The 13,262-nt window shown below is 31.4% G+C and overlaps 1 protein-coding gene across 1 annotated transcript; it reads right to left on the bottom strand.

The window, feature by feature from the left end:
* Positions 1–356: 356 nt before the first annotated feature.
* LOC127738762 (protein STPG4-like) lies at positions 357–8,605 on the bottom strand. Its single transcript, XM_052250123.1, has 9 exons — positions 8,411–8,605; positions 8,236–8,310; positions 7,573–7,742; positions 6,832–6,916; positions 6,332–6,405; positions 4,966–5,020; positions 4,153–4,260; positions 2,587–2,601; positions 357–755 (listed from the first exon to the last, which is right to left on the bottom strand). Exons 1-9 carry the CDS (start codon positions 8,537–8,539, stop codon positions 642–644), a joined length of 825 nt encoding a protein of 274 aa, XP_052106083.1. The 5' UTR covers positions 8,540–8,605; the 3' UTR covers positions 357–641.
* Positions 8,606–13,262: the final 4,657 nt, after the last annotated feature.

The following is a 13,262-nucleotide window of genomic DNA, read 5'->3' as shown; positions in this document are numbered from 1 at the left end:
CGATTTTCACAAAGTATTTATATCATTACAATCATTAAGGTACTTCTGAATGAAAATATGATCATAAATGTTTAACATGCAAATAACAAAACATGTTGACTAAATGCATTACAGTGTATGTAACACCTTAGCTCTAATTTCAAATATCATTACACATGTTACAGTATACTGTAATATCACTAGATTGATAAATGTTGCACTAAGTCTATTACACAGCTCATTTTCAAGCCTTGCTTGCATTTTCAATTGGAAATAGTAATAAAAAAAAATGTAGGAAAAAAAAAAGCAAGAATTTCAAAATTTATTCTGAACATTCTCTGATGTGTATATCTTAAGCAGAACATTTTTTCTACAATAACTGAATAAGAATGATCTTAAATTTTATAAAAGAAATTTCCACATTACAATTCGAAAATCAACCCATATAAAGAAACATATCTTTATATTCAACTTCATTTTAAAATTCTTTGAAAAAACTTCTTCACAAAAAGCTCTGATTTAAATTGGTTACATATTTCATAGATTTGTGAAATAAAGATCATTCACTTAGGAGACAAATTTCCACCGTAAAGTATAAATTAAGTTATAACTTCTGAAGCAAGCATGCACAGTCTACTCAAACCCTAAACACTGACTAGAGCTTATGTCTGGAAGGCACTTGAGAAGAAAAGGCCATGTTGCCTACCCATGGTTGTGACTGTATCTGGTTGTGGATACTGATACGTCTTCTCGTAGGTACCAGGTCCTGGAACACGCTGCAACGAAAAGTAATAAAAAACAATCAATGGGTAGTCATTGTTATAATTACAATCTTTAAAATGTTTGCAATTTTTCTTATAGGAGGACCAAACCATCATCTGCACCTATGTCCAATATGTACAGTAATTTTAAAATTTGCTATGCTATATCAACTTTTAATTAATTTTTTGATGAAAAATTATTATTTTATTATTTATTGGTAACTTCAGTAAAATTCTTAAATTTCAGGTAGTTTTGTTCTATTAAATCTAAGAGGATCTATGAAACTTCTCAAATTATTAGAAATTAATAATGCATAATAAAATTAATTATAGCACATGTCTAACTCTTATACACCTTCAAATTTTCACTGATGCTGATCATATTTTGAAGCTGCATTTATTGATTATCATAATGCATAATAAAAATATTTATATCAAGTGGTTAAAAATGATGATTAAAAGTTCTAGATGAAAAAAAGTATGTTAAAGTATTACATTTATGTATTATGTAATTTTACATCCATACTCTATAAGATTAAATTGAACCACTAAAGGGAGGTAATTCAAACATTCTTTTTTGTGTTATGATAAAAAAATGTATTTATGACATGCAATCTACAAGTATTAGATTTATCATGCAAATGATATTTCTAGATAATTCTTATAGGATTTGCATATCTACAAATACTTGAATGTGATTGGTCCATACCAGTTTCCAAATCAATAACCTCTAGAAAAAATGTCTTTAATCCTATAATAAACTGACAAGTCACTAAAGGAATTGTATCAATGTTGCAATGGATAGATATATTTAGTATATAGAAAAATCATGTACAGAACAGAGTAATTAAAAACATATTTTAATGCCCAGATGCAGAACCCTTGATTTCAAAAAAGGGGACCCCAGACTAGACAACGTTAAGAGTTTGACATATTTGCATTAACCATATATATAGCTCCATAAGAGGTGGGGAGGGGGGAGGGGGTTTCCCCCTTTCCCCCTTAAATCCACCTCTGATGTCAATTACTTATTTCTTTTAAGTAGTCAACTGGCAAGGGCTCACTTGAAATATGAAGTATATACGTAACACAGTTATATATTATTAAGAAGGGGGATTGCTTCCCTTGATTCAATGCAATATTGAATGATCTATTCATAAGCAGAAATACATAAAAAAAAAGTATTAGGTTATTCATTCTGTCCAATCCATTTTATTTAAACGTACAGACGATGTTTAAATAAAATACTTTTAATTACTGTTAATTCAGAAATTATTGTAATGTTCTTATTAATGAAAAATGCAACAGTACGAGGTTCGCAATAATAAAAAGTCACAATCATAATTTCAGTGGTGCTCTTCCTTTATAAAAAGTTTTGCAATTGCATTAATCAGATCTCATACTTTTACCAGTAATCAATAATTTGCAATAATAAATGCACATGTTAATTTCTGAATTTACAGAAAAGACAGTACTAAAAATCTGGAGTAAAAATTAAACTCATCTAAAAAGTAAAATAGTCAAGTTTTTCAAGTCATATATTGACAGGCAGTTAACTGTTTCCTGTTACAATCGATCTTTATATCTCAACTAAAGTAATATTCTGTTTATCTTTTAATATGATCTATAAGTCTCTACTAATATATATCCGTTTTGAAAAGACCTCATAATGTATTCATGTCATAAAATTTAAAACCCAAATCCAAACAAAAATGATTTACATTTTAATCCCCAATTAAAGTTAGTAAATATGTTTTTAATTTATTTATCTGTTTGGTCTTTTCAATCAGGACTGTCTATAGTGAAGATTCTGTTTAGATATTATTAATACATATTTTATACTTACAATATTGCCACCACCCTAAAATTATGTATGTATTTCAATTTTTGGGCTTTTGAACTTTAGCCTCAAACTTTCAAATAAACAAATTTGACTGATTGCTTAGAATTATCATGTATCAGTAATTATAAAAATTTGAACAGTAATCAATATAAAAACAAGAATGTGTCCATAGTAAACGGATGCCCCACTTGCATTATCATTTTCTATGTTCAGTGGATTGTGAAATTGTGGAAAAAACTCTAATTTGGCATTAAAATTAGAAAGATTATATCATAGGGAACATGTGTACTAAGTTTCAAGTTGATTGGACTTCAACTTCATACTACCTTGACCAAAAACTTTAACCTGAAGCGGGACAGACTGACAGACGAACGAACGAACGGATGCACAGACCGAAAAACATAATGCCCCTCTACTATCATAGTTGGGGCATAAAAACTGTATGAGAATGATCCATCTGTCACAAATCAATCAGACTTTGAAGCCAATGGATGAACTAGATAAGAATGTAATGAACTGATCTATACTTGGAAACCACTGAAACCACCTATATTTTTGGAAGATATCCTTTCCCCTTTGTCATAGCAGATCTTATGGCGATTTTCGTTAAATACTTTTCTGTAAAACATTTATCACCCAACAACATGGGAGGAGAAACCCACCTACTATTTGACACTAATATGCTCAAGTAATTGACCACTATTAAGTGACATCTATCATTTTGCAAGCTCATTGATAAGGTTATTAGATCCTTACAGGTATCTATGAATCTTAAATGGCAAATGTGTCCATAGGACACAGATGATGCCCTTCTTGCAGATAACATTATAAAGAGACATAACTCGAGAACAGTAAAAGTGACACAACCCAAATTCGAACTAGATCTGTGTTTTGTGGTAATGAGCATTATGTAAAAGCTTCATAACAATTGGTTGAGGCAAACTAAAGTTAGAGAATGGAAACCCATTTTGGGACACAGATGGACGTACAGACGGACAAGGGTAAGACTTCATGCCCCTACCACAGCATAATAATGCTCTTTAGTCTTATGTTATCAACGTTTCAGTAGAACTTGTCAATTTTAGTCCAAATATTTTTGTGAAAAGATGTTCTGTACACACTATAAAAATACCATTTAGAAAAAAAAACCAACAGAAAATTGAAAAAAAATCTTCAAACCATTCCATAATAGCAGGTGCACAACTTCAACATCTGTGCAATCTTACAGTGAAATTTCATTGATCTGGGTTGAATACCAGAAGAACTTGGTTACACAAATTAAGTACAATGTACCACTTTTTTTCTGTCTGCCTGCCTGCCATCACAGTATACTATAAGCCAGTTTGGACATAGTCCAACCTGGCCAATTATGTATCACACAAATGCTTCAAGGCATTGATGAAACTAACTTTTACAATCAATTACTAATTTAAAGAGTTATCTCACTGAAGTACATGTATAATTACACATTCTGACCTAAAAATAGGCATTCAATGATATTTTTAGACACTGTAATTATTGATATAATAATATTGCATAAGATAAAATCATTATGCATGGTACACTTACTGTATGTGAACTAGAAAATCTTGGTGTTTTTGACTTGAAGCTTGATGAAACACTTATTTTAGGATAGATGCTCTGTTGTTCATATTCCCCAGGACCAGGTCCTTTTTTCTGCAACAATATAAAGTAAAAAATTTCAAATGTGCAATTAATGGCAATCACTATGTGAAGAAGGACAAAAACATTATGGCCAAAAGAATCAAGACAAAAAAAAAACAATAAAACAGTGGTCCCAGAGTGGCATGTGGCATATTGCTCATGACAATGGAAATCTGGTGATTTATTAGTAATCAGAAAATGTAACTGCAATTAAGTTCAGCTTGATAATAAAATAAATAAATCTTGACCATAAATGTACAATATGAGTATTCCATTTTGTGAACTTCTCACCAAAAAATATATAATTTCTTTCATTTCATATGAATAAAGGAAATGTTTGTAGTATATCTATAGCCCAGCTACCAAACACAATAAAAAAAAAACCACACTTAATAGAGATTAACACAGGGTCTTCAACAAAAAATAAGCATTTATACCACACATCAAGCCAACAAGGCAAGTTGTGAATAAATATAACAGATACTTTACTATTTTTAGCAAAGTAAAGTGAATCTTACACTCATATGATATAGCATGTCAAGCATGATTGGAGTGGATAAGTGATTCCACAGAATTAAATAAACTTGTATTAAGATTTGATGGATGGATTGTGTTTGCCTAATGTCCAGTGGCAAATATTTCATGCATATTATGATGATATATGTATAAAGATTTGAAAAATAAAAAGTATGAGATCAATGTCATCCATACACTTACCGGTTTGAAAGGAGCTGTTGGGAATCTTTTATGTTGAGATCTGAACATAAAATGTCTGCAGATAAAAAATATATTATTAGATTTACATGTATAAGCCAAGCAAATTGTGTAATCCTCTTCAAATATGTATACTTGTGTTATACAAGTTTGATTTGAAGATTTCATGATGTTAATTATATAAAAAGTTGTAACACTGTCAATGCTTTTGAAATTGCATGTTGAAATATATATCTAGCATCTTTGATTATGTATTCAGTCTTCATGAATTTGATAAAATGCACAACTGAAAACTATGTGAATATCCAGTCTGGAGGCATTACTGTAAATTCAGAAATAACTGTTCATTTATAATAATTGTAAATGTTAAAAAATGTTCAAAAATAATTTGAGATTAATTATTACATTTCAGAAAATGCTGCTTACAAGTAATGTTATTTTTGCCATTTGATTGGGGACTTTCCTTTTTGAATTTTCCTCAGAGTTCAGTATTTTTGTGATTTTACTTTTTATTAGTTATCAAATTTTAAAATTCAAGTTTACATTCATGGGACACCTATCATATTTATAAAACATCATAAAAATTTCTGATTTTACAGTAATTTCAAGACTTTCACAGGGTCCTCCAGATGAGAATTTTTCGTGGTTTATTTTCATGCAGTTTAAAATTTGCAATTTCAAGGGCCAAATCTGTTTTTTTTTTCCTTTTTTTTCTGATCTTCTTTAATAATGATCATATTAAAAAGGGGGAATTTTCACGATTTTATTTTGATCATCAAATTGGTGAAAAATAAAACCTTGACAAAAATTTCCCACTTTACAGTATTACATGTGTGCACTTATGCTGTTTTGTTTTTGGTCCCTTCGGAGCACCTGAGATTTTTGGTGGAGTTTGTGTTCCTAGTCTTACGCTTTTCTTTGTTGTGTTTTGTATACTGTTGTTTATATAAAAAGAAGATGTGGTATGATTGCCAATGAGACAACTCTCCACAAGAGACAAAATGACACACAAATTAACAACTATAGGTCACTGTAAGGCCTTCAACAATGAGCAAAGCCCATACCGCATAGTCAGCTATAAAAGGCCGCGAAATGACAAACGTAAAACAATTCAAACGAGAAAACTAAAGGACTAATTTATGTACAACAAAATAATGAACGAAAAACAAATATGTTACACAGCAACAAACAACAATAACTGAATTACAGGCTCCTGACTTTGAACAGCCACATACAGAATATCTTTTTGTAGTATTTTGTTTTTTGCCAAGGCATTGTCAGTTTGTTATTGACTAACGAGTTTGAATATCCCTTTGTTATCTTCCACCTCTCTTTTAGAAGAATATGTAAGTTTACTTCGTGAACATACCTGGATTGTTGTTTTTCTACTGACAATGACAAATATTTTTCCAAAGCATATGCATTAGGGCTCACATTGATATCCTGCAAAAACAAAACAGAAACTAAATGATTATACCTTCAAAATAAGGTGTGATTTCTCTGGATTCTATTCTCATACATATTCATGGGCATACAAATACAGCTGACAAGATTTATGACAAACCTTTTTAGAATTGTCTGTTGATAATCTTAAAAATAATGAAGAAACTTAGGTTTCAACTCTCTCACGCAAAGTTGACCTGAGAAGGATTTGGCTATTATTTTTAGGTCTTTTTTTGTTATATAGCTCTTCAACTGTTTTGGTTCTTATACATCCTTGGCTTTCAAATATTTGTATGAGTGTTCCTGATGAAGGTAAATCAAGAAAAGTGCTTCTAACACATAACAGTAATAAAGTGTTGTTTTTATTTTAACTAATTAAATGAATAGCGTTTACAAATATCAGAGTCATTTGAAATAATATGTTACCCTGTCTTTTGTGCCGAGATTGAGGGTATCAAATTTGTCTCTCCTTTCTGCTTTGAAGTTATAGGTTGCTGGTAATGTGTTGAACCTGAAAAAATTGGAAACTGACATTTAAAAATGTTTAGAAATGTTGTAATTCAAGATAAAAAGAATCATGATCCTGATGCATTAAGAATTAAAGTAAAACTGCATTTTATATGAACTGAAATATTTTTCCATTACAGTAAGTATTAAAAAGAATTAAGATTATTCTTTCAACCTCCTATTCTGTGGGAATTTGTAAAAACTAGCAATAGCATTTTTGTCTTCAATATTTTGTCGATCTGTGTTTCAACATTTGTAACATTTTTGTTAAGGGGTTATTGTTGGTTGTTGAACATCCGGTGTCAAACTTTACATGCAGAACAACTTTTAAAAGTGTTCAAATTATTCATAAGTGCCAAATCAAATGACATGATATATATATTGCAAGTTTATGTGAATTATTGTATTTAGATACAAAATATACTCAAGTACATCTACCTTCTTAAAATGATAAAACAATTCACCTTAGGATCATATTATTATGCATGTACACATTATTAATTATTTTTGACTGTATGTAATTGAAAAAATAGTTAGTTTCTATAAAGTTGAAAAAAGTTTGTCTGAAGAAAAAACCATGCCCACATCTACTAACAAAAGATGACTGGTTAATTAGTGCCTTATTGTAAATAGCATAAAACAAGAAACAAAAATTAGTACCTTTCTAGAAAACTTGGGAAGTTGTATGCCCCTGGTAAGAGTTGTGCACCCTTTCCATGTGGATGTGGATCTATCGCTCTTCCATCAGATTTAAACCTGTAGGTATTTGGTTTTTTTCTCAGATTTTCCAAAAATGAATCTGTTTCATAGGCACCAGGTAATGGGGTTTCCTATAGAATAAAATATGCTTTATTCCCAATGTATTGGCCCACAAGTGGCAACACAAAATTATAACACGAATACAAAAGAACAATACTGAGAGAAATAACTACTTAATTTGTAAATAAATTCAAAAGCAATTATTGTTTATGATGAAGAGACACAATTATGTATTCATATATGAATAAAAAAATATTTTTGATAAATAATAATGAGACAGCAACCCAACTACACAATGATGAAAAAGACATAAAAAGGCAGCATATATAGTTTTCATCAATAGATAGCTGTCTATACAATATATCAAGCTAGAATCGTCTATGATTATTTATGTAAACTATAGTGGATTAATCTATTTAACAAAAATTGAGTAAACTATTTAACAATTTACTTTTATTGAAAATCGTTACAAACATTAAACTGGTTCCTTCAATCTTTTATAGTACATTTACAAAAATATGATTTAATCTCTACAAATTTGGCACAGTTAACACATGTACTTACCCGAATATACGTTCTCCACCACGTCTCTCGTTCTGTTATAGGTGGATCGTATCCCTCACCCAATGCTTTCCGACCCTACAAAAATAATTAAACCCCGTATTTAACAAACTTCTAGTGACGTTGACACAAAAATTAATCTGTTTACAATTCATTTTTAAGACGAAATTTGTAATACCTCCCATTGATGTTTCGTGCTGATCGGTCTGGGTTCATTTTTATGTTGATCTGTCCTTGTGGTTGTAGTATCTTCTGTTGATAGCATAGACCTCTCCCGGCTTTTCTCCGGGACTGGGGTCAAAGTCATGCTGTAGAAGTCTGTTGACAAACGGAAAAAGATCACCTTTAGATTATTGATTTTTACCTTTTTGCGTCCTTAGAGACGGTCACGTGATTTAAATGCCAATTAACATCAGGATATTAACTAATGTTAAAAGACAAACGGTCCCTTTAAATGTATTTCATTCATTTAATATGCAAGTGTTGAAGTGTAAAATTAACGTTTATCTTCTCCATTGATTTTCTTTATACGTTCGTTAATCTAAGCGAAACATTGGATGCACTTTGCATCTTGGTTTAAATTCAAGCAACAGTCAAGTTAACTTACAATCCGGCAGTGGAGCAAGCCGCTTTAAAATTAATTGAAAACATTTCTTCAGTACTTAATCAACTAGTATCCAATTGAATAATATTATATATTTGCAGAAGTCCATTACTAGACGAAGTCTAATATATAATATTATTGATGACTTCTGATATTTGTCATAAACTGTTATAATATTGTTTTGTCACATTCATTCCGTTCTTTGTATTTTGTTCTTTTTAATGTGTTTGCTTCAATAAAAAATGTAAGAAACAAGTAAACTTGCGAGTTTCAATTGCGTTTTTGCATTTTTATTTGAGAGTCGAACGTTGTCCAGGTCACACCAAATGATGAATAAAAATACACATGAATACAAATGGATAAAAATGTTTCTGGTTAAATGGAGCTTCCATTAAAAACTAGCTGGATCAGAGACATATAATACATGTATGTATTATACATGTCTCTGGTTGCATGTTTCCGCGCTCCTAACATTTCGGCACACAGACTTGGTTTGTGCTTAGTATAATACTGGTCTGTTAAACGGTATGACAAATTTTCAACGACTTAAATCCTATCTCACAAGAACAACACGAGAGCACTTTGTACAGCAGATAAAAGTAAAATTATGAATTGACAAAGATAAAATTTTAATAGTACAGACAGAAAATTGATTTAATTTTTCACAATTTGGGTAAAAGGATTTTAAAGTTTAAGTTTTTATTTATTTCTTAAATTTCTCCCGTAATTGATACATTATTTTTGAATATTTATTTTCAAAATGGTGGAAAAATATGACATGTAATTCGAAAATTTATTACAGCTATAGAGAACAAAATGGCATGCAAGCGCCAAATTATTGAATTTTGATTATCTACCGTGTATACAGTAATTAAGGGGTTTGTTTTACTACCTTTGTGCCACTCGTGTGTGAATTTAATTTAAAACACCTGTCACCCATGTCATGATTGTTGACCGATCAGTAAAATCGGTCGTGGTCAAGGGAGCAGTACAAGGTACCATTTGAATGGCGAAAACAGAAGAAAGTAAGAAATCATTGATCATGTGACTAAACCTGCAGGATAACAATTTAAGTTTTGAACGGTCACTTTGATTACTGATTTCAACGAAGAAACATCGAAATTTACTAGAACTTTCTCTCCGTTTTACACCAGGAGCTAAAGTCATCACTTGCAACAGAAAGTCAGTACGACACCATTGTTAAATACGTATTGAAAAGATAACAAATGCTACTGTTATTGAAAAGGACGACGAAAAAAACTGTTTTTATCTTGGTTTATTTTTTACAATAAAGAATTCATAACTAAGTAAACAATAAACAGTTTGACTGTGCATCTGCTTTTTGGCCAGGTTGCCTGTAATGCAAAACCCGCTTATTGCATGTATGGCGATGTCTTTCGGACTGCAGAAAAAGTGGATACATTGTTTGTGCCCCGAGTAATCAAATCCTCCTACAGTAATCAACCCAGATCACCGAATCTTCATAGCAAGACTAAACAGATATTGAAGTTATGCACGTGGTAATATTTTTTTGTCGATGGCCTCATGTCCAAGTTTGTACAAAGAGGACTAAGTACTTGGCATTATCGAATGGATTGAGGTATTTCCCCCCCCCTCCCCCCCCCCCATTTATCTTGAAATTTGTCATCAGGCTTCATGTTCGTCCGAGCAATCTCGGACTTGCTGCACGCTAACATGCTTTATCGTGCGATGCTATTTCAGTTTCATCAACTTCCTGTTTACCTTATCTTATATATAACAAATAATGACACTTATGAAACTTTCGTCACATTTTCTAGGGAACTACAGGTAAGAACTTCCCGAAATTTGTTATCACTCTTCATTTGAACATGCTTTATCATGTGATGCGTTTTCAGATAAATCGCTCATCAACTTTCTTACATATTCGAACACATCATGGCTATTTAAGAAATTTTAGTTGCATTTTTCTAGGGAAATACAAATAATTTAAGAGCTTCAGGTAATTTGTTATTAGGCTTCATATGAACATGTTTTAACCAAGTGATGTATTTTAATATCCATTTCTCATTCATATTCCTGTTTACAGAATACCGTAATAGCGGTTGTACCATTAGTGAGCAATAGCTCACAGTTTAACTTGGTTTTCCCCCATACATTTAAATCACCTTGTGAGTCTTTGATTCATTCTTCACTCATAATTTGATCTCTCGTGCCAGATTATTGCGAATAATTCTGATTTTTTATTTAATGGCATGTAGAGTAAATAGGTGGTTGCACAGTTTTGTTGGTTTGCCGAATCTGATTGGCGCCCTTAGAAAATGAAAACAACACGTTATTAATTTCATGCATCCGAAGCGCTTTTCTAGATTTACCTTCATTAGGAACGTCCAAAGCCAAATATTTGAAAGCCGAGGATGTATAAGAACATGCGCAGAAACAGTTGAAGAGCGTCGAGTAAGGAAATAAACTTGATTTTTTTTTGCTATATCAACTTTTATACAGCCCTGCAAACTTGTGGTCCAATAAACGTCGTCATTAAAAGAATAGGACTTTCTTAAGCATTAACATCAAGTTTTGAGCGGGAGTTATACGCCCCCGGGTAGTTCTACATAGCTGTTAAATGGACTGTATGTTAATACAACTGAACTCGTCCGACTGAAATTGATTTCTATACTCATATACATACAATATGTACATAAAACCAAGGAAGTTTTGTGTGGGATCTACATAGCTGTTATATGGACTAAACTCATCCGACTGATTTTTTTTAGTTGTTAAACTATGATTTTCCATAATCATATTCATATAATATGTATACAAAAACTCTAAACAATCAATTTTTTCTGTATGACTTGTATACTTTTATTAACTTGTGAAACCAATTCTTTCTGTTGATTTAATATTGCCAAAGCTTAAACGTTGTCTCTGAGACAGTTAGGTTTTTATTAAGAATGGCATTTATGAACATTTGTATGGTCGTTTTTGAAAGAAATGATTTGAGCAAATCTACTGTATTCTTCCTACGTATACCTCCCCCTAAACTACAGTCCAACCGTCCGCAATTCAAAAGGTATCAAGCTGCTTTTGTTTAAACTTTAACCTGCTGAAGTTCCCTGTATATTCTATGTCAGAAAGACAAACAGAAAATGTAAATGTAGATTTTTTTTATGAAATGGAAGGCTTGGATGGAGTCTCAATATAAATAAGAAGATGTGGTATGAGTGCCAATGAGACAACTCTCCATCCAAGTCACAATGTATAAAAAGTTAACAATTGTAGGTCAAAGTACGGCCTTCAACACGGAGCCTTGGCTCACACCGAACAGCAAGCTATCAAGGGCCCGAAAATGACTAGTGTAAAACAATTCAAATAGGAAAACCAACGGTCTAATCTATATAAAAAACGAGAAACGAGAAACACCTATGAACCACACCAACAAACGATAACCACTGAACAACAGGCTCCTGACTTAGGACAGGTGCATAAAAATGCAGCGGGTTTAAACTTTTTAACAGGCGCCAACCTTCACCCTAACCTGAGACAGTAGTGTAACATTACAACATAAAAAGACACACTATAAAATATCAATTAGAATGGCTTAACCTGATCAAAAAGGCTTTTAAACAAAAACAATTATACATGCACTGAACGAATAAGTTTGATCTATGACACAATATAAATACAATATTAAAACGTAGGTGCCTATATAACATAGACGTTACAGGTAGTAATAAAAAAGATGTAGGAAGAGTGTCAATAAGACAACTCTTTTCTGGGACAAAATGGCGTTAAATAAAACAACATACACAGGTAAATTTAAATATAATAATTTTGTTGTTAGGAGTACGGAAGTTAACATATTTTACAAAATTAATGAATTTGTTGTTCAGAGTACGAGTACAGAAGTGAAAATTTATCGTCATACTAAATACTTATCAAAGGTGGTACATATTAAAATAGTGAGACGAGATATAAAACAAAATAAGTAAACATTGAATTACAGAACTGCATTACAATTTGTGTCAACAGGTGAAATTAACACGAAAGTACGATTTGAGAGTACTAGCAGTTACTGAAAACTAGTTAAAAGCTAAAAAAACAATTAATAATAAAAAATCATGCATCAGAGACTAAAATCAATTAAAACACATCCCAGGGATTTAGTGTTTTAACGCCATGGACAGTCAGAGAAGAGATGACTTGTACAATGCCAAAATAAAAGTATCGACAGGCAGTAGGATCGTTAGGATTTAACCTTATAATAAATATATATCATGTTATATATAAATAAAGCAATCTCTAAATAGAAAAAAAACGTGTATGTGTATTTATACATCCCAAAAACCATTCGAAAAGAATACAAATCTAGTCATGTTTTAATTTGTTGATGACAAAATCGATGTTTGTGCCAATGTAAACAATATTCAAAGATCTTATTACAACA

Source organism: Mytilus californianus, unplaced genomic scaffold (genome assembly GCF_021869535.1).
Source record: "Mytilus californianus isolate M0D057914Y unplaced genomic scaffold, xbMytCali1.0.p SCAF_4, whole genome shotgun sequence".
Classification (NCBI taxonomy): Eukaryota; Metazoa; Mollusca; class Bivalvia; order Mytilida; family Mytilidae; genus Mytilus; species Mytilus californianus.
This window is presented reverse-complemented; position numbering and strand designations above follow the sequence as displayed.

Coding starts and splice junctions, on each gene's coding strand:
- LOC127738762 (XM_052250123.1), bottom strand. CDS start 8,539: ATGACTTTGACCCCAGTCCCGGAGAAAAGCCGGGAGAGGTCTATGCTA. Junction 6,406..6,831: donor ATCTCGGCACAAAAGACAGG/GTAACATATTAT, acceptor TTGTTTTTGCAG/GATATCAATGTGAGCCCTAA. Junction 4,261..4,965: donor CAACAGCTCCTTTCAAACCG/GTAAGTGTATGG, acceptor ATATTGTTGCAG/AAAAAAGGACCTGGTCCTGG.